The sequence below is a fragment of the Necator americanus genome, chromosome X, assembly GCF_031761385.1.
Source record: "Necator americanus strain Aroian chromosome X, whole genome shotgun sequence".
Taxonomy (NCBI): Eukaryota; Metazoa; Nematoda; class Chromadorea; order Rhabditida; family Ancylostomatidae; genus Necator; species Necator americanus.
In genome coordinates this window covers 22451510-22471832 of record NC_087376.1, presented here as the reverse complement: position 1 = coordinate 22471832, position 20323 = coordinate 22451510, and the positions used below count along the sequence as shown (strand labels likewise).

Below are 20323 nucleotides of genomic sequence, written 5' to 3'. Positions count from 1 at the left end.
TTTGTCGCGGCGTTGATTAGAGAACAATAGGGAGGTGGGGCGTAGGTGATCTCAGGCGGTCGTGGAGAATGTCTAGCTGGTGGAGCGGCAGCCGCAATTACGCGGAGGCGTGCGGTACCGAAGGGAGGACAGGAGCGGTCAGCCGGTTTTCACGGGTACCTCTTGTCCCGCACCCTTCACATAATATGTGCATCCCACTTACGTTACGTTTTGATGAAGTGAAAGGCAGCATTGGTAGCAGCTTTGCTAGCAGCCTTGACGTTGATAGAACGGTACGGCATACAAAACACCTAAAATTACGTAGTACGTAGCAACAAATGATTGCAATGTTAATAGTAGAACGAAAATCCAGCTCCGCCTTCGTATCTGCAAGGTTTGATCTCAGATATTGGCTTCAGACGACAGGTTTTCGGAGAGTGTTCCTATTTTTGGTATTGACATCTATCTATGTCTGAGTCAGTTTCATAAAGTGCGAGAACATGTTGAGCCCTTTGGGAATGGAAATCAAATATTATAATTGACAACACAAATGTTACTAGGCAACTCTGAGTTATTAAAAAAGTTGTTTTTGTAAGCAGATAAGATTTTATTGATACTCATTTCCTATAAGTGAATGAATGAAAGCGAAACCACGAAAGTTCAATTATGCTATTTGCCTCATCACGTGGACACAGCAGCAGCAGAGAAAAATTATCCAATTTTCAGGTGCAGTACATTTCCATTTTTGACCATGAAATCCAAACGAAGTTGCTGTGTATCCGTGAAGAGGCAACTAGCGTAATCAAGCGACAGCTTCAAATTGAGTGAGTGTACCGTCATTCATCTGTCGTACGTTGCTCATTTTGCACTGTGTCTGCAAATCAATCAAAGCAATCACGTGAAATTTTATACGCTCTACAGGTTCGTGAAGTGCATGCAGGTCAGCCTCTGTGGACACTATTCTCGCGTTGTAAGTACGCAGTTTGAGACAGTCTCCATGGCGAGTCGTGCGTGTGTCGCCTTGGTTTAGAATCAAAGACGTCCTGAGGAACCTGAGATTTGATCGCCTATCACCGTTCGCCATGCCGTCCAACGTCTGAGACGGCAGGGCCCAGTGTGCAGGGTGCTGATTCAGTGAGTATGCTGGAGTGGCAAAAATATTTTTCCCCAAACTAAGCAGCCCTGCCTCGGCGAGCTTAGCTTTCACCATAGGTCGTCGCCCAACCTATATGGATCAGGGAGCTACCTTGCGACATTTTGCCAAAACGGTGGTGAATCTTGGCAGTGGTTTACTCTTAGCTAGGCTTCCAATTCCGAGAAGTCGGAATCTCGGATGCGTCCAAATCCTTCTCAATTTGGAAGACCCTGCCGGAGAACGAACCTCCTCTGTGCATCGCAGTTCGACGCCGAGTCACCTCCACGCCACTATGAGGCGGAAAACCGTTGTGGAGGTGATTGACTACATTAAAGGAATCTAATGACATATAAATTGTTCTCAAATTTCTATTTTGTGACAAATTACGAACAAGCGACGGTGGCCGACAGTGACGCATTGTCACTCATTGCTGGTTTTTCAGTGTTCGTGCAGAGTATTGTAATTTGCTGCGTTTCTGTACCAATCATTTCACTGACCGGGTGGCGGTCTTCCTGCTGTGCGTTAAATGTCGCGTAAACCCCATTTCCTTTCCCAACTACGTCGTCAAAACGCACAACGCAACCACTTTATTTTACTTTCCTTGGCAAATGCGGCGGCGTCTCTAATCCTCGATCGCTGACATAGGAGAGAACTTCGAATCCTGTCCTTCAATTGTGTAAAGGGGGATACTCTTGGCATCATCCTCACATTTTAGTGTTCTATGATGGTGATCGCGTTTTGTTCCTGCTTGCTAAATGATCACGTTCCGACGCGTAGGTCAAAGGAGGTAGTACGGTGGTGTTGGAGAGGTGAGTGTGGAGCCGGGTGTTCTTGGTCTTCTTCACTACAATCCTCGTTTCCTCCTGCCCAGCTCGAGGGTTAGCTCGTTTATTTTGTTAGTTTTCTGACCTAGATAAACTTTGCTGGAGTATTCGGATATATATATATATATATATATATATATATATATATATATATATATATATATGCATATATACCAGCCTGAACGTCCGGCTAAAGCCGGGCTTCAGACTTTTTGTTTTTGGTGTTCGCTTCGCTCGCCTTCAGGATCAATAAGAAGTAACAGTAGCGACATTTGTTTTTGTAAAATTAGAGCTGTTTTTTTTTCTATCAACGCTCTCTTCAATTTTTTTTACCCGAGATTTTAACCATAGATGAAAGATTTTATGGTTTTTCCCTAAACGCGTCAGTTCTATATTTGGAGAACAATCAAACTTGATTTCACATCTATGTTTCTCTCACATCTTCACAATTTGGAAACATTATTCAATGTATGAGTTTCCTCCGTTCTCAACTAAGCGAAAAACTATGTCCTAACATGAAATGACGTGAATGTCACTATCGTAGTGACAAAAATAACGTTTTATGTCAGATCGCGTAAACTGTTGGCTACTATGTATTGTACTTAAGCAGCCATTCGCACGTGTGTTTCCTCTTTTTGAGGAAGGGATGTTAGCAGCACCAGGGAAACATGCTGGGAAATAGATATGCGAAGGAACCATAAAAACCCATTCTACTGCGTTGGGGCTCCCGCGCACCGGTCCGACGCAGTTGAACCCGTTTCTACCCGCACTATCGTTTTCTGGCATCGGAGCACCATTCCGACCCAGTAGGACCTGTCGCACCCCATTTTACAGCTACCTGGTTCGGGGACGCGAATTCGGCGCCGTAGGACCCGTCTCACCCAATTTTACCACGTTGGGGCTCCAGCGCACCAAACCGACGCCATGGTGTCCGTCTCCCTCTTTTTGAAATTTCTTGGCCGAGACACACACATAAACAGTCACTAATATATGACGGAAAATAACAGGCTATATAATAACGGGCTTATTCTCTCATGCACGTGAGAGAATAAGCCCGTTATTATATAGCATGATAGTCTGCAAATTTGGAAGTATACTTTCACATAAAAGTTTGTTTACCCTCACTAACATATGACAGAAACAAACTTGCCTTATCAGGCCAACATACTCGCATAACCTTGGGTAGTGGTCCAGAGGTTAGAATGGTTGTCTATTAGTTGCATGGCTATGGTTCGGCGCATCACCGGTGCAGCGTTTTGCATCATTATGGGGTATTTTAGTGACACACACAGACATACACACATACTAAAGGCGTTGTTATATAGCATGGTGATTATATTATTTGTGATAATGTTCAGTTTCTGCTGAGCCAGGACTTGGCGGTTTGGAGTCGCCTCCAACAAAAAAGCTCCACATGTCCACTCCGGGAGAACGGAAGTTCTCCCAAAAACTCATGGGACTGGAGGCTTGCAAACTGCTCATGGGTTTTAAGTTTTTTTTGCATGTCACAGTAATAAAAAAGAGTCTCTAGATTCTGGAGGAAAACTTGGTACGGTAGCACCAGGAAGGACGGGGTTGCAGGAGTCGTATTGGCTATCGAAACGGAAAAGGACTAGGATGACGATCTGTACTTATAACGCACCTACGCTTGCATAGGAAGCGGCTATCGAAGATCTGATGATGCAAGCCAAGAAGAAGAAGTATGACGTCATCGGACTGAACAAGAAAAGACGACGTCACCCACAGAACACCGTTTATGAAACTGGAGAAGAACTGTTCCTGGGAAAATGCGACAGTAGAGCTGTTGGTGGAGTTGGCGTCCTCATCAACACAAGTATGGCAAAGAACATCGACTCTTTCGAACAACATACGACCCGAATCGGACGTCTACGGATGAGAAGATGTGGTCCAACACCAGCTTTGACTATCTTCGTTGCTTACGCTCCAACATCAAGCTACGAAGAAGAAGTCGAAGCTTTCTATATAGACCTGGAGAAGTTCTACTGAGAAAATCATGCCTTACAAGGTCACAATTGGCGATTTCAACGCCAAAGTTGGCCCAAGAAGAACGCCTGAGGAACTATACATCGGGACCTACAGCCTGCAATGGAATGAACAGGGGGAGAGGCTCTCCGAGTTCATCATGACAACTAAGACCATCCATGGGAACTCGCAATTCCAGAAGCCCTCCTCTCTACGCTGGACGTGGGAGTCATCCGGTGGAGGGTACCGTAATGAAATAGACTACATCATCGTCAATAAAAGGTTCTCCCTGGCGAATGTTGCTGTTGTGCCAAAGTTCTATACGGGATCGGACCATATCCTTCTCCGAAGAAGATCTTCCTTCACAATGAGAGAAGAGAAAGCCGCCAAGTTCAGAGAGCGAAATCCCAGAACTATCATTAACTGGAATCTCTTCGCTACAAAGCTGGCTTTTGGAAAGATTCCGCAATGGACAACATCGACGAGGGATATGACCGGCTCGTTGAACACCTTCACGACTGCACGAAGAAGGCTGAGTGTTTTAAAGCCACCAAGAGACGCCTGTCTCTTGGAACTCTTAAGCTGATACGCCGGCGTGTAGCAGCACGAGCCGCAGGGAACGAAGAACTCACGTTCGAGCTCGCAAGGCTTTGCAGAGAGGCGACAAGGGAGGTTCTTAAAGAGAGAAAAGCAGAAGTGCTGGCTGAAGCTGCAGAAGCGGGGAAAAGCATCCGCTATGCCCGTCGAGACTTCGCCATTCGCAAGATGAGGATGACTGCTCTCCGGAATCCGGAAGAAAAAACCATTGCATCGAGAAGGGAAATAGAGAAAATCATCTACGACTTCTACTCTGATCTCTTCGACAGCCATGTCCACTTCCCTCCTCACCATCTGAGGGAAGACGGACATGCTATTCGAGAAGTTCTTCCGTCCGAAATACGACATGCTATTACATCGGTAAGAAAACGTACGCCACCCAGTCCCGACAATAAGACCAGAACACCTGAAGAACGTTCCGCTAGTACTCAACAACACCCTAGCGAGGCTCTTCACACGTTACCTGTCGTAATGCAAGGTTCCTAAGCAATAGAAGACAAACAAGACCGTGTTGTTGTATAAAAAGGGAGTACCACATGACATCGGCAACTATCGCCCAATCTGCTTACTGTCCGTCATCTACAAGCTCTTTACAAGAGTGATTCTTAATAGGATTGAAAAAGTCTTGGATGAAGGACAGCCATGCGAGCAAACAGGGTTTCGAAAAGGGTTCAGCACGATTGACCACATTCACACTGTTTTGAAACTCATCGAGGTATCACGAGAGCACAAGATGCCGCTCTGTTTCACCGTCATCGACTTGAAGAAGGCCCGACTCAGTTGAGAGGGAAGCGGTCGTGGAAGCCTTGGACAACCAAGGCGCCCCTATTCAGTACATAAAGGTACTTTGAAGGTAGTACAGCAACTTCAAGACCGGAATTTCGCCATTCTACAAGAATATCATCATTGACGTGAAGAGGGGGGTGCGACAGGATGATACAATCTCACCCAACATATTCACAGTCACTCTCGAGAACGCAATGCGAAAGTTGGAATGGGACGACATGGGAGTGAAGACTGATGGTCAGCAGCCACACCATTTGCGTTTTGCTGATGACATCGTGCTGATAACACCTAGCATCATCCAAGCGGAACGAATGCTGACTGAATTCGACGAAATATGTGGGTGCACCGGTCTTCAGCTCAACCTGGAAAGGACGATGTTCACGCGCAACGGATGGGTTTCGGACACCCCATTCACGCTCTACGAAATGAACATATCCTAATGCACCAGCTACGTTTATTTGGGTCGGAAGTTGAACATGATGGACGACCTGGCCCTCGAGCTGGGCAGGACGAGACGAGCGGCTTGAGGAGCGTATAAGAGATGTGGGATGTAGTGAAGAAGACCAGGAACATCCGGCTCCGTGCTCACCTCTTCAACACTACCGTACTTCCTGCTTTGACCTATGTGTCGGAAACCTGGGCATTTTGCAAGCAGGAAGAAAACGCGGTGAGCGTCATTGAATGCGCAATTGAGAGAGTGATGCTAGGAGCATCCCGCTTCAAGCAAGTGAGGGACGAGGTTCGAACTTCTCTCCTACGTCAGCGATCGAAGATTAGAGGCGCCGCGCGTTTGCCAAGGAATGTAAAATAAAGTAGGCCGGACGCGTGATGCGCTTTGAGTAGAACCGTTGAACCTGAGCCGTGAGCGACTGGGTTCCCCGCGGTATTAAGAATAGCAAGGAAGATGGTCAGATTTCTTCACGAAGTTTTTCAGAGAAAATTATGATGCTCTTCGTGTCCCACGCGAAAGGAGGAACCACCGAGCGACGCTGGCATGCTATCGGGACAAATGGAAGAATTCCTGGCCCCCGCTCGACCATTCGAAGATCGACGGGAATTCAGAAATGTTCAGAAGCTCAATTTAACAGGACCAAAAGAAGAATGCGATGGTTTCCTACACTGCAATAATCTGAGAAGTTTTAAAATGGTACAAATGGATGAAGTAGTAGCTTTGTGATATTGAAGTGAAAGAAAACACATCGAACGGAATAGTAGACATAAATAATAGGAAAAATAAGCAAACGAACAAACGAACTCTTTGCAGAGCGTGAAAAAGATAAAAGCGTTCTAATGGAAGAATGGTGAACGTTGCCCACCATTAAGTATGTCATTCGCTTCCTCATTTATCCAAAGTTGATCTTATGGATGCGATAAGTTCTAGACCTTTCTGTTCAAGTAATGCTAAGATCAAACGCCTAAAACATTGTCACATTTTTTTGAGAACTCATTTCTTCTGGAATCCATTTCTTTGGAACCAAAGTCATAATTAATACTTCCAAAATAGGTAACATCAGTAAAACCTAGAACGAAATTATCAGAAAAAGTAATGTCTAGGAAATTTACACTGGTTAGATGGAAATGCGGGAATAAATATTTCAATCTCTTGCACTTTGACCCCATTTTCTTGTTTCTCTTGTGTGTTATAGTAGTGCCTATCCAGGCGCTATTCTGGAAGAATCATATAGTGCCTAAGTAGGCAATTTACTGATTACTCAAACACTTCGGTACAGTCATTCACTTTTTCTTTGAAAAAAAAAATCGCGGTTAGGCGGAGTTAACTAATAACTCAGAAAATGTTTAGTTAACGATAGCTTAAAGGATAAAGGATAAAGTTTCTGGCGTTAATCAATCCGCTTGGGATGCGCCACCACGTACACTTTAGTTAATAAACGATAGTTTAGTCAATAAAATTGAAAAGAAAATTTTCAACCTGTCTCTATAATCGAAAGACAAGTCACTTTAACTGTTTGGCAAATTTGGAAGTTAACATTCATGTGCAGTATACATAAAAGTTCATTTATCCTCACTAATATATGAGAAACTAACTTGCCTTATTAAAGCCAACATACATGGCTATATAGCTTTACACAATGGTGAAAAGGTAGAGTGCTCGCCCATCAGGCGATGGTTCGGCACCTCACCGATGAAGAGTTTCCCATCATTATGGAGTATTTTCGTGACACACAGACAAACACACATACACACGCACGGACTAAGCGATTATTATATAGCATGATACTTCCAAGTATGTGTGAATAGGGCATCAGAATTCCTTCCGTTCTGCATGAACGCAGTCTTATGTAGGTACAGCCGAAGACCTTTATCAAATTCGACCAGCACTTGTCCGACTGGATTGATGATGGATGTTATCAGAACGGTGCACCAAATGATGATGCAATTGCCAGCCGTTAATTTCTACTATATGTAAAGTTTTGGAAAAGATAATCAAAGAATAACTAAACGAGTGGCTATCATCAAGAGATGTCATTCCTTTCGAACATCATGGCTTCCAATCTGGATCCTCCACTACTTCACTACTGTCCGATTCGGTCTATGATTGGATGACCGAGGTAAACAAAGGGAAGTCAGTTGATGTAATTCGAATGTTCTTTTGTCTTGAAACCTCGGCATATTCTGTCTGTGTTTTGCTATAGCGTGCCTACGAGGTTTTTAGATGGAACCTTTATTTGCCTGATGTTTCGGCTTTTTCGCCGTCTTCAGAGGCCTAGATAGAGGATGACTGGAACAATGCTACGTTTATCCCGTCAAGTGCCACACCAGCCTGGGTCAGTGTTTCGATAATCGTTCAGGGTAGTGAAAACAGAAACCTATCTACATTGAAAATGGTCTTACGTTTTGCTCCACCGGATGTGGCGCGGCTGGTTGCACGCACTTGTCACTCAGTGTGCCAGCGAATGAGTATTACTGCGTGTAGATCACCAGCGACGACATAGATTATTTGATCTACACACAGAATATCAGGCGGTTATAGGTCACAGAGCGGTACAAGTGGCAAGAACTCATTCGTTATGGACAAGCATTCATTCCTATTATTCATTGAAAGATTTCTTTTAAGAACAAAAAACGCCTCCAACGTCTTCCTTGCCGATATTTCTGTTTCGTGAGCCAGTATAACGCATTTCACATAGTAATCGTTCCCGTTGTGGGCCTCATGTCTGTGCCTTCCTAGTGGTGTTATCAAACTTCTTCGTCGTTTTCCGGCCATGTGTTCATTAATCCTCACTCCAAGATTCCTACCGGTCTCCCCAACGTAAGTTGCATTGCATATCAAGCACTCAATCTCATATATTACCCCCATTTTTGCGCAGTCGCCTGTTTTTCCGTAAGGACAAATAACACATCTTTGACAGCTGCAGTATCTATCATATAGTCTGTTTCTAACAAGATGGCTTTTGATGTTTGCATTTGGGATATTCACCAAAATCACGCCATTTTGTAATTGTGCTTGGATAATGCTGCGCTGAACAGCGGCATTGACACTGTCAGAGATAAAAGGAAGACAAAGAGAAATTTTGTTTTCGCGCGGAATATTGCTATTTACAGTGCGGGTTCTTCGGTAATGCGGACGTACTGTATGGCCATTGGCACATGCGATTTTCAAGGCTAGTCTTCGCGATTCGTGTCGTTCCTGGTTGCCAGTGCATACTTCAGTTGCGGTTTTGAACATACCACGAATCACCGCGCGTTTTACTGCAGTCGGATGTGCAGATTTGGTGTGCAATAAGATGTTCTTGCAACTTTCTTTGCGATACCACGTTACTCTAATAATGCCATTTGAAGCACTTATTTGTGTGCTCAGGTAAGGAAGCCATCCTTGTTTTGGGGTTTCTCGTGTGAACCTTATGTATTGCGATTGTTGGTTGAGTATTCGGAAACACTCGTCCATTTCGGATTGTGTAGATGTTATGATGCAACATTCGTCAATATATCTGCAATACATTATTGGTCTACGCGAAAGCACTGGTTCTTCGATTCTGCTCATGAAGCAGATCGCCAGTACTGGTGCTAATCGTTGACCCATTGCTAGCCCTCTCAGTTGCGCGAAATAATTTCCTGACCACCTGAAGATATTACAATTCAGGCATTCCTTGATAAGCGTTATTATGCGAGATTTACTTAGTCCATATGTTTCCAAGTTGTTACCATATAAATCTATCATCTCAGAGAGAGCTTGCAGCGCCTCACTGTTTTTTACATTCGTGTAGAGTGAGGTTACATCAAAAGACTCTATTACGTAGTTGCCCTCAACTCTCGCATTGCGTAATCGCTCAAGGAAATGGTGCGTGTTCGACAAATGAGATGGTATTTTAGGCATGACTCACGATTTTATTAAGGAACCACGAAATGCGATCCGTTGGTCCTCCCACACAACTTATTATTGGTCGGATTTTGAATGTGGCCGCTGATGTTGAGTTGACCTCATCGGGTTTCAGCTTATGCGTTTTGATGAGGCTGTAGAACACAGGGCAGGTCGGTTTGTCAAGCTTTAGGCGGCTAACAAATCGTTCGTCAAGGCCAGCAGATTTTCCCATAGTCATCCATACATAATTCAAGCGTTTGCACTGCACAAGGAATTCTTTCTCTGTTACGCGGCGATAGATCGTTTCATCTTGCAAGTGAAGATTTGTTATTTCCCGATCAAGAGCCTGTGACATGACTACGAATTCCCCACTTTTATCGCTTGCTGAAAGGCGTATGTCCCCTCTTGTAGTCATTTCGCGGATTTCCTTCAAACCCTGCCATTGCTCGCGCGTAAGATTGTTAAGGGTGAGTCGTCTATGATGGTTATAAGCGGACAACACCCCAGATAATAGAATTCTAAATTTTGTGTCTGTTTCGCCAGCTGGTTCGGGTTCTTTATAAAAGTTGCGCGGAAATGGTGTTGGGGGTAACGCTCTTCTGCTTATAGGTGCAGTGTGCTGATGGTTACTTTCATTCCTAGCTCTGATTCGAAGCTGGTCCCGAAGCTTGTGGAGGCCTACTGTGACTTTACGGAATGCTGACCCATCGATTCGATGTGAAATTGAAAATGATGGTCCAAGGCTCAGAAAGTCAACAGCATTATCGGACAAATGAATGTTGTCGAGTACCGTTACTCTTGCCCTTTGATTATTAACAGCATTTGGAGCTGTTGTGTCAATTGCTCGGTGGAGTCTACGTGGACTACTTCCTTTGTTGGGATTGTTTCCACTCTCCATACCCAAAAGTCTATCGTACTTTACGCGCAGGATCGAGCTGACGCTAGACCGAATAGAATCGCAGATCGCTCTAGATCCACTTTCAACCCTCCTTCATACTTGTTCAGGTAGAAGACGACGACAGGCATGTTCTTTCGAAATACATTTCAACAATGACGAGTACAATACATGCTGTTTTTCCTTAATTACAATTCCTAAGATAGATCGATAAATATTACAGATCTTAGGATGATTCTCAGGAAGATTGCACGCAGTACCTATTTTCTTATTTGAAATGAACTTAGCAATCAGCCCATTCGTCTTGCATCGCTGGAGAAAAATCACGGATTGACGTGTGGTCACCACTTTCTGGCGTAGCGATAATGCTTCGCGTACGAGAAAGAACATATTCGGCGGTACTTCATGTAGTAGTTATTAGTTGATGTAATATTATTCGACCTGTCTAAGGCGTTCGACATGGTAAACCATAAAAAGCTTCTCTTCAAACTCGAAAACTATGGAGTTCGCGGACAGTTGCTCAGTTGGTTGAAATCGTATCTTCAAGAACGACACATGACTGTAAAGGTCCATAATAGTTACTCCAAGCGTTATACATTTCAAACCGGCGTTCCGTAAGGCAGTGCACTCTCGCCGCTCCTTTTCCTCGCGTACACTGCTGACCTTCCCAGCTATTTGAAAACCCATCCTAACATGAAAGTTCAAATGTTCGCGGACGACATCAAAATATATTTTTCGTATCGACCTAATGAACAAACTTTCGCCCACAACACGATTTCGCTAGCAATCCAGAGAATGGTGTCATGGTCAAGAAAATGGGATCTACCTTTAAATCTTTACAAAACAGTAGCTTTGCATTTCGGAGAGGCTCCTCAGATTCCCTACTTCTGCAATTCAACAACTATTCAATATCAAGAGCAAGTTCGAGACCTTGGGGTAATAATTGATGAATCGTTCGACTTTTCCACTCATTTTGACCTTGTCACCAAAAAAGCGCTGTCGTCTATTTTCATAATAATGAGGAGCGTGCACGTTAAGGACTCTGATTAACTAATATTTCTTTACAAGACATACGTTTTGCCACATCTAAAATACGCTACGCCAGTCTGGAGTCCATTCTTGAAAAAGGACATCAAGAAGTTAGAGAAAGTACAACAAATTTTTACTAGACTGGTTTATTATAGATGCTTTCCCGATCCGGATTACCCTGACGCACTTCCTTTCTATGAAATTCGGCTCAACGCGCTGAAATTAAAGAGTTTGAAATACAGACGAGTAGTGAACGATTTAGTTTTGGGTTTTCGAATCCTACGAATGGAAGTTAAGCTAAAGGCAAGCAAGTATTGGATTTTCCGTCCAACAAGCGGGAGAACACGAAGCTTCAATTTGCACTACTTTAAACTCAGACGAAAACTCTTCTTAACTATGTTTAACTCCTTTTTCTGCAGAGTTGTGCGTTGGATTAATCTACTTCCAGCTGAAATTATGTTTAATCCAAACTCGAAGATACTCAATAACACGCTATAAAAATTAAATGTTCTACCTATTCTAGGTATGAGAGAGGCCTAAAACCTCATTGTTTCAGAGACTGGAGCAAGTTCCTCCTCTAACAAGCGACCACAATGAGCATTAGATTGATATCTGTTTTTAGCTCATGGTTTTGGTTCCTCCTTTCCTGTTGTTCATTATGACACTAGGTAGCTGGAATTCTGCCGTGATATGCTCCTTTTCAATTCGTCCCTGCAGTTGGTCCTTATTCTCTCCTGGTGGTGGAAAGCCGTTCAAGGATAGCAAAGTTGGTGAGCCCTTGCGCTTGAGGTCCCCCCACCCGTTTACGCAGGGTCCCGTACGGATTCCTCCGTTCGAGGTTAAGTTGGTCACCCAAACCCTGGTATCCGGTTATCTACCGTAACGTTTTGGGTCTGGGAAAAGGATCTCGTGTGAGGATTTCTCACCCTCTGTAGCAGGAGAATGACCTGCCAACCCACTACTCCTCATGCTTTAAAGGGCCAGCTTTGTTGTGTAAAATTCAGGCGAAATTTTAGTGAACTCTGTTCCATCTTGTTCTTTTTTTCTGTTTTATGGCACACCTGCAGGTGTTTGAATAAATAAATAAATAAATAAATAAATAAATATATAAATATATAAATAAATAAATAGTATCCCATTCCAATCCTCACAGCGCGTTCTCGTAGTGGCGTTGAATATATTCGGTGAGATTCGGTCACCTTGTCGGACCCCTCTATTCACGTCAATGACGGTATTTTTGTGGAATGGCGAAATTCTGGTCGTGAATTCACTGTACAACTGTCGAAGTACCTTTATGAACTGAGTAAGGACACCTTGGTTGTCCAAGGCTTTCATGAGTTCTTTCGTCCAACTCAATCGAAGGCTTTCTTCAAGTCGATGAAAGTGAGACACAGCTGCATTTTGTACTATATCTCGATTAGTTTCGAAATATCGTGCATGTAATCAATCGTATTGACCCCTGTTAGAGGCCCCGCTTGCTCGCATGACACGCACGCATGCATGCATTTCATCTAATGTTCTTCCAATCTTGCATAGGATTAATCTTGTGAAGAGCTTGCAGAGGACAGAGAGTAAGCAGATTAGGCGATAGTGGCTGATATCGTGTAGGTCTCCTTTCTTCTACGACGGTACGATCTTGTTGTTTTTTCATTGCTTAGGAGCTTTGCATTCCTGCAGATTTTGGACAGAAGAGCGTTGCCAGTGTATTAATAAGAACTGGTGGTAGATTCTTCAGATGTTGAGATCTTATCCTGTCGTGAACGGGCGCCGCACTATTCTTTACCGTCTTGAGGGCATGTCGGACTTCGGATGGGAGGAGCTCTGGTATCACATGTCCATCTTCTCTCAGATGGCGAAGAGACCTGTACAGAAGTCATGAATGACCTCCTCCCTTCCTTTTCTCGATATTGTAATTTTATCTTGGTTCTTTTACGACTAGCGAAGTTTTGAGTGGCCTAATTAGTGCTCTTTCCCGCCTCTGCTGCTTCAGCCAATTCTCCAGGTCTTCTCTCTGTGGACTCTTTTTTGAACGCTTCTCTGCAACGCGGAGTCGAACGTATGTTCATGTCTGTCTGTAGGTCGTGCCTCTTTACCCTGACGTATCACCTCCAGAGTTTCCGGAGATAGGCGCCATGTGGTAGCTGTAAAACTCTCAATCTTCCTTTTGCAGTCGTAAAGGTGTTCAAGAAACCGATCGTATTCCTATATATTCGATATTGTAACTTGAGGGAGAAGGGCTTCTGAAATTGCGAGTTTCCATGGATGGTCTTAATCGTCATGATGAACTCAGAGATCCTCTTCCAGTGCTCGTCTCGTACAAGGTATGGTCTTCTCTGTAGAACTTCCCCAGGTCGTAGTATAGAAAGCTCCCACTTCTTTATAGTTTCATAATCAAGCATAAGCGAGAGTGAAAGCTGGCGTTGAACCACATCTTCCCATCCGCAGAAGTCCGGATCGAGTCATGAGTAGTTCGAAAAAATTGTTCATTGAGTGAGCAGTTCAAAAAATGTTCATTGCCACATTCGTGTTGAAGCCGTCCGTCTTCCCTCAGATGGTGAGGAGGGAAGTGGACATGGCTGTCGAAGAGATCAGAGTAGAAGTCGTAGATGATTTTCTCTATTTCCCTTCTCGATGCAATGGTTTTTTCTTTCGGATTCCGGAGAGCAGTCATCCTCATCTTGCGAATGGCGAAGTCTCGACGGGCATAGCGGATGCTTTTCCCCGCTTCTGCAGCTTCAGCCAGCACTTCTGCTTTTCTCTCTTTAAGAACCTCCCTTGTCGCCTCTCTGCAAAGCCTTGCGAGCTCGAACGTGAGTTCTTCGTTCCCTGCGGCTCGTGCTGCTACACGCCGGCGTATCAGCTTAAGAGTTCCAAGAGACAGGCGTCTCTTGGTGGCTTTAAAACACTCAGCCTTCTTCGTGCAGTCGTGAAGGTGTTCAACGAGCCGGTCATATCCCTCGTCGATGTTGTCCATTGCGGAATCTTTCCAAAAGCCAGCTTTGTAGCGAAGAGATTCCAGTTAATGATAGTTCTGGGATTTCGCTCTCTGAACTTGGCGGCTTTCTCTTCTCTCATTGTGAAGGAAGATCTTCTTCGGAGAAGGATATGGTCCGATCCCGTATAGAACTTTGGCACAACAGCAACATTCGCCAGGGAGAACCTTTTATTGACGATGATGTAGTCTATTTCATTACGGTACCCTCCACCGGATGACTCCCACGTCCAGCGTAGAGAGGAGGGCTTCTGGAATTGCGAGTTCCCATGGATGGTCTTAGTTGTCACGATGAACTCGGAGAGCCTCTCCCCCTGTTCATTCCATTGCAGGCTGTAGGTCCCGATGTATAGTTCCTCAGGCGTTCTTCTTGGGCCAACTTTGGCGTTGAAATCGCCAATTGTGACCTTGTAAGGCATGATTTTCTCAGTAGAACTTCTCCAGGTCTATATAGAAAGCTTCGACTTCTTCTTCGTAGCTTGATGTTGGAGCGTAAGCAACGAAGATAGTCAAAGCTGGTGTTGGACCACATCTTCTCATCCGTAGACGTCCGATTCGGGTCGTATGTTGTTCGAAAGAGTCGATGTTCTTTGCCATACTTGTGTTGATGAACTCCACCAACAGCTCTACTGTCGCATTTTCCCAGGAACAGTTCTTCTCCAGTTTCATAAACGGCGTTCTGTGGGCGACATCGTCTCGTCTTGGTCAGTCCGATGACGTCGTACTTAATCTCCCTAGGTTACGTAATCAGATTTTCAGTGGCCGCTTTCGATGCAAGGATACGTGCATTGTAAGCACAGGTCGCCATTTTCGTCATTTTCCGTTTTGTTTACCAACATTAATCTTGCAATCCCGTCCTTCCTGGTGCTGCCGTACCAAGCTTTTCTCCGGAGTCAGGAGAATCTTCCTTATTTTTGCGGTGTGGGTTTAATTTTAAATCCCAAAGACAGGTTGCCGGCCTTTAGTCCCATGAGTCTTTGGGAGCACGGTGTGTTCTCCAGGAGTTAACAAATGAACCTATTTGTTGGAGGAAACCGACTCCAAACCGCCCCCCTTGCACGTCCCACTCACTTGATTGCAGGCTTTCGACCGGACCGACGTGCGGGAACAGTATTATGAACCGATTTTGGCACAGCAGAAACAGTGAGACAGTGGACTAACCGGCTGTGATTTCACTAATAAGGGGTATTCATGGTTGAAGCCAGTATTGGCATCAAATTCACGTCAAATAACGAGAACGTTATCAGGGAACCTCAGCAGGTCACAATCACACTGAATCACAATATATGTATGAAAAACAAAACGGAAGTTATTTATTACTCAACCCAATATACGAAACACTTGATACGTTGCTTCTAGACATATGTTAAGGGGAGCAGATAAACCTTAATGAGTATGTTCGGCTCTAGTTTACAATGCACTAAAAGTGATTAGTCCTTTGAATAAAGAATAGATTCAAAACAGTGGAATTGATTAGCTTTTAGATTATACAGATTGATTAGAACTTTTTGAATAGTGCCTTCACAATTAACAAACTTACAAAACTATAAAACTATGAAACTAATCCGACGCAGTGGGACCCGTCGCACCCCTTTTTTGGAATTTTGTTTCATACATACATACATACATACGTACATACATACATACATACACACACACATACACAGAGAGAGAGTTAAGAATTTTAGCGCGCTTATAAACAATTTGTAATGGTGCGAAGAGTTATATAATTCCTTCTTATTGCCCTATTAGTCGAGCGTTAAGGTTAACGCCTCAGAATACAGGTGGTTCAGTGGTATTAATAGTTTATTGATAGGCGAACGACGTTGTGCTCACTGGGAGCCACAAACACAGGAATGCCCGTTGTGGGCGGTCGTTAATAAAATAGCCTCATCAGCAATCGTTGAATAAACAAACTTCGTGGACGGTCATCTCGATAAGATGACCACCAAAATATAACTCCTTACAATGCCGATTGTTTGTACAACGGATATATGATACTGTGCGCAAAGTATAGCATAACAACAAAACAACAGAATTGGGGTCCTGATACAAATGTCAGGACACAATTCCTCAAGTAACTTTTGAGAGAACAAAAAATGTGAATAAAAGAAAGAATGAATTCTAATAAGAAGATATTTTCCTTTAAAAGGCTTTAAAGTGAATAAGATTTCTTAAATGACGAGCTGGGTTTTTGCAATTTGTTCGAAGTCATACAGATTTTGATCCCCAGCGGAAAATCAGAAATCTTGCACTTTTCTCGTTGCCATGTTTTGGAAGAACATCAAAGAAAATTCCAAGCTGTAAATCTTGATCTATGTAAGTATTCTGGTCCTCTTAAAACATAGTTGAGAATAATTCGAAAGTAAGAAGAAACTTTTATAATTCTTCTTAACTAGGATACAAAAAAATGCCAAGAAAGTTAGAAATACCTAATTTTGCAAATAAACAGACTAATTCTCTACAACCGTGCAAAATTGTATTGCATGAACTTCATTGTGTATCCAGTATGGATTAGGGTGTTCGGAAAGTATCTGCCGAAATATAGCAAAATTTCAAACAATACAACTTTTTAACAACATTTTATTATTCGACGAAATAATCTCCATCAACATCGACAACCTTCGGCCAACGTCTCACAAGATCACGGATTCCTTTGGCGTAGGACTCCGGCTACTTGGAGACAAAGAAAGCCCGAGAAGGTCATTTTCGAGGTGGTCATGATCATCGTAGCGCTTTTCTTCCAGCGATCGGCAATGCTGAAGCGATCGGAAAAGGTGGTAATAGCTCGGGGGCAGGTCCAGGCTGTGCGGTGGGTGCGCTAGAACTTCTCGTCCGAGCTCCAGAATTTTCTGGAAAGTCTTCTTCGCGATGTGAGGGCGCGCGTTATCGTGCAGCAGGAGAACGTTGTCGAGCATCGGGTGCTCCTTGCGTATCTTGTCGGCCAGTCTTTGCAGTTGAGCGCAGTAGACCTCGGCAGTAACTGTCGTGTTGTCCAGCAGCAGTTCGAAACTTAGATTCAGATGTCGCATTGCAGATGTGTATTGCAGATGTCCAGGCGTCTTTGGCGGTTGCCGTCGCTCAATGCATGCGGGAGCTACTGACCGAGCTTTTTCATCATTCCGAGAGATCACAGTCCATTGCTCACGGTAGACAGCGAACAGCCAAGATTGGCGGCAAAATACCGCATACCTTCATATGGATGCTGCTCCGCCAGATTCTTCAGTTCGTCGAACGATATTGCAGTCGGTCGACCAGAGCGAGGCACATCTTCGAGCTTCTTGTTCCCGGGGGTTTGAAGCGCTGGAACCAGACGCACGCAGACCGCTCAAAAGGGGCTTAGTGCCGAATACTTGATTTAAGTTTCGATGGGCTTCAGCAGCGGGGTGGCCAGATTCGAACTCGCAAAGGAGTACGTGTCGAATATGGATGGAATGTTCGGCCTTTATACGATGAAATAGGTAAGGGAGAGGGAGCCAGATATGCTATGCGCATACAAGCGGTAGTGTCCTTATGTAATATATTTAAAACGGGAAATTCCAGAACATTTCAAAAAATCTGCGCTACTGCGAAATTTTCGGCAGATACTTTCCGAACACCCTAATAGGTATAATTTTAAGCGATTTTGTCAAAAAATAGAAGAGACGTTGTGAACCGCTCCAAAATTGAGTTCCTTAATTTTGTGAATCTTTCAAAATTGGTCATGAGCATGAGCTATCAAAATACCACTTTTGCTCTTCACATTCGAAGTATATACAAATATATACGCCAGAAAGAAAATTCCAGTGCAAACTGTGTTAGGTCGCGTTTCAATGGTATATACTAGATGACAATCGTAGTTATAGATTCTCAATTTTTGCAATAAAAACTAATTCACTTTGCAGACCATAATGTGCTGATACTGAATAACAGTTTTTTTTTAAAGATTCAGATCGATACGGTTGAAGGAAGTTATGGCAAAGCGTTGAAAAATGCAAATTTGCAAACGTTGCGAAAGGTTATCACAATCCACTCTTTCTATCGTATGGGAATCCAACTTTAGAGCAGAGCAACTCTTTCTCTATCTTGCAATTTATGGATATCCAACAAATCAGTTTTGTAAATTAGAGTTAGTTTGACCGCATTAGTGCACTCTAACCCTTCAGATGATGAAGGTTCATTACATCAGAAATCTGCAAAGCCACAAAATACTTATTTTCTCCTCAACAACGCTCCCGCTACGCGAGGTAGAAATTAATTCCTAAAAAAATTCAGGAGGTTTTCTCAAAGTTCTATCTCTCCCGCTTCTGTTCCCTTCTAACTAACCCTAAAAAAGTACCATTAAATCAAGCAGTTCGATCACCATCGTCACCTCAAAAGGAGGAAGCCTCTCTTAGAGTCTCTGCAGTTCTGCAGAACAAGGATCTACAATTTGTCTGAAGGATTGCTGAAGGTCACCGACCAACAGAAAACATAACATTGAATGGAGCTGTGTTTAAACTTAAAAAGTCTATTTTAGAGACGAGTTGTCTCTGTCACAGGAATGTTTTCGTATTTCTGGGAACGAGGTAGCAATGAATTCCACAAACTTGCTGTATGTGAAATTCATCTTGAAATTGTTTTTTGAGGTGATCTGTAGAAGCTTCAAAACTATTGGCTGTCGCCTGAAAAAATGAGTGCACAAATAATAGGAATGCATGAAACATGCCATGAGAGAGGAGTGGAAACGTTTATGGACATCTTTAGGAAAAACCCCACAAAAATCGATATTTCTACAAGAACTATGATGTTGAAACTATGCCTGCTATAGACTTAACAATAGAGCACGGGAACAATTCTAATTTCTTCTATATTATTTTGATTAATCGACTCGTAACAAACGGGCGAAGAGGTAATTGAGCAGAATAATTGTTGATACCAACATCGATACATCCATGACCTTCGATTGTCAACAGCAAAGTGGACTCTACACGTCTTGATCAGCACATTGCACTTGACGGTTCAACTTCTAAATTTCAAGATATTGTTATGAACAAACCTTCTGAGCAATCTTTGGTTGGAGGTAAAATCTAAAAAATTATCATTCTTTAGTAAAAATACTCTTAGAACAAAGCATCACAATCTCAGATGATTGAAGCAACAATGGCATCAGATTTTGCAGAAAGACTATCTCACATAGTGTAGGAACCCGAAAAGGAGTATATTTACTTATTCATACTAAAAATGATTTTCTGATGCATAGAATGGTGTTTAAAGTGGAAGAGGGAGGAAAGAAAGCTAGTTGAGAATAACATCCAAAGCCAAAGAGAACGAAACTTCCTAGGTTTCCAACGCACCGAGAAAAATAGGATGTCGGCTGGAGAAGACGTTTAAAGACTGTGAGATAATGACTTCAAGAGGCCAGAAGAAAAAATTAATAAAACAACTTTCTCAGCTTCTTTGAGCTTGAAGAAATCTAAAAGGAATTTCCAAAGCTTTCGAAGTAATCGCAGCTGTCACCTTGGGATTTGATCACGAGTAAAAAAATGTTTTCTTTTTCCCTTATGTCAATCCTTAAATATTCAATCATCGTGCTGGAAAAACGCAAAATTTTGGGTAAACAATCCTATACACAATCCGATTTCTTCAAGTGTATAAATCAAAGTCTGAAGGAGAATTTTGGAACAGTGGCACTGGTAGTCGAGCAAAAATGGAAAAGGATTGTAGAAAGTGAAGAGGAATGTGGTTAAGAGTAAAGAAATTTTGTTTATATTATTGCTGAAAAGTGAAGAGAGTGAAAAAAAATTGCATTATTTGTAAAATG

The 20323-nt window shown here is 43.1% G+C and overlaps 10 protein-coding genes across 11 annotated transcripts in view; 4 read left to right on the top strand and 6 right to left on the bottom strand.

Moving 5' to 3' along the window:
• Positions 1 to 781: 781 nt before the first annotated feature.
• On the bottom strand, positions 782 to 1189 carry RB195_024830 (uncharacterized protein; the record flags this gene model as incomplete). Its single annotated transcript, XM_064212741.1, has 1 exon — positions 782 to 1189. One exon carries the CDS (start codon positions 1187 to 1189, stop codon positions 782 to 784), a length of 408 nt encoding a protein of 135 aa, XP_064068622.1.
• Positions 1190 to 3615: 2426 nt separating this feature from the next.
• On the top strand, positions 3616 to 3945 carry RB195_024829 (uncharacterized protein; the record flags this gene model as incomplete). The annotated part of the gene is made up of 1 exon (XM_013449233.2): positions 3616 to 3945. One exon carries the CDS (start codon positions 3616 to 3618, stop codon positions 3943 to 3945), a length of 330 nt encoding a protein of 109 aa, XP_013304687.2.
• A 444-nt stretch (positions 3946 to 4389) lies between these two features.
• Positions 4390 to 5004, top strand: RB195_024828 (uncharacterized protein; the record flags this gene model as incomplete). Its single annotated transcript, XM_064212740.1, has 1 exon — positions 4390 to 5004. The coding sequence occupies one exon, from the start codon at positions 4390 to 4392 to the stop codon at positions 5002 to 5004; it is 615 nt and encodes a 204-aa protein (XP_064068621.1).
• Positions 5005 to 5498: 494 nt separating this feature from the next.
• On the top strand, positions 5499 to 5744 carry RB195_024827 (uncharacterized protein; the record flags this gene model as incomplete). The annotated part of the gene is made up of 1 exon (XM_064212739.1): positions 5499 to 5744. The coding sequence occupies one exon, from the start codon at positions 5499 to 5501 to the stop codon at positions 5742 to 5744; it is 246 nt and encodes an 81-aa protein (XP_064068620.1).
• Positions 5745 to 5845: 101 nt separating this feature from the next.
• On the top strand, positions 5846 to 7716 carry RB195_024826 (uncharacterized protein; the record flags this gene model as incomplete). Its single annotated transcript, XM_064212738.1, has 2 exons — positions 5846 to 5971; positions 7609 to 7716. The coding sequence occupies 2 exons, from the start codon at positions 5846 to 5848 to the stop codon at positions 7714 to 7716; spliced, it is 234 nt and encodes a 77-aa protein (XP_064068619.1).
• A 1916-nt stretch (positions 7717 to 9632) lies between these two features.
• RB195_024825 (uncharacterized protein) lies at positions 9633 to 10523 on the bottom strand (the record flags this gene model as incomplete). The annotated part of the gene is made up of 1 exon (XM_064212737.1): positions 9633 to 10523. The coding sequence occupies one exon, from the start codon at positions 10521 to 10523 to the stop codon at positions 9633 to 9635; it is 891 nt and encodes a 296-aa protein (XP_064068618.1).
• A 3403-nt stretch (positions 10524 to 13926) lies between these two features.
• Positions 13927 to 14523, bottom strand: RB195_024824 (uncharacterized protein; the record flags this gene model as incomplete). Its single annotated transcript, XM_064212736.1, has 1 exon — positions 13927 to 14523. One exon carries the CDS (start codon positions 14521 to 14523, stop codon positions 13927 to 13929), a length of 597 nt encoding a protein of 198 aa, XP_064068617.1.
• Positions 14524 to 14967: 444 nt separating this feature from the next.
• RB195_024823 (uncharacterized protein) lies at positions 14968 to 15210 on the bottom strand (the record flags this gene model as incomplete). The annotated part of the gene is made up of 1 exon (XM_064212735.1): positions 14968 to 15210. One exon carries the CDS (start codon positions 15208 to 15210, stop codon positions 14968 to 14970), a length of 243 nt encoding a protein of 80 aa, XP_064068616.1.
• A 1967-nt stretch (positions 15211 to 17177) lies between these two features.
• RB195_024822 (uncharacterized protein) lies at positions 17178 to 17573 on the bottom strand (the record flags this gene model as incomplete). Its single annotated transcript, XM_064212734.1, has 1 exon — positions 17178 to 17573. The coding sequence occupies one exon, from the start codon at positions 17571 to 17573 to the stop codon at positions 17178 to 17180; it is 396 nt and encodes a 131-aa protein (XP_064068615.1).
• A 1913-nt stretch (positions 17574 to 19486) lies between these two features.
• The window catches only part of RB195_024818 (uncharacterized protein), a gene marked incomplete at both ends in the record, with an annotated part of 31326 nt that continues 30489 nt past the window's right edge, over positions 19487 to 20323 (bottom strand). For both annotated transcript variants that reach the window (XM_064212729.1, XM_013449231.2), the window contains one exon: positions 19487 to 19528. In XM_064212729.1, the coding sequence (XP_064068610.1) occupies positions 19487 to 19528 (42 nt within the window). The remainder of the gene's footprint in view (positions 19529 to 20323) is intronic.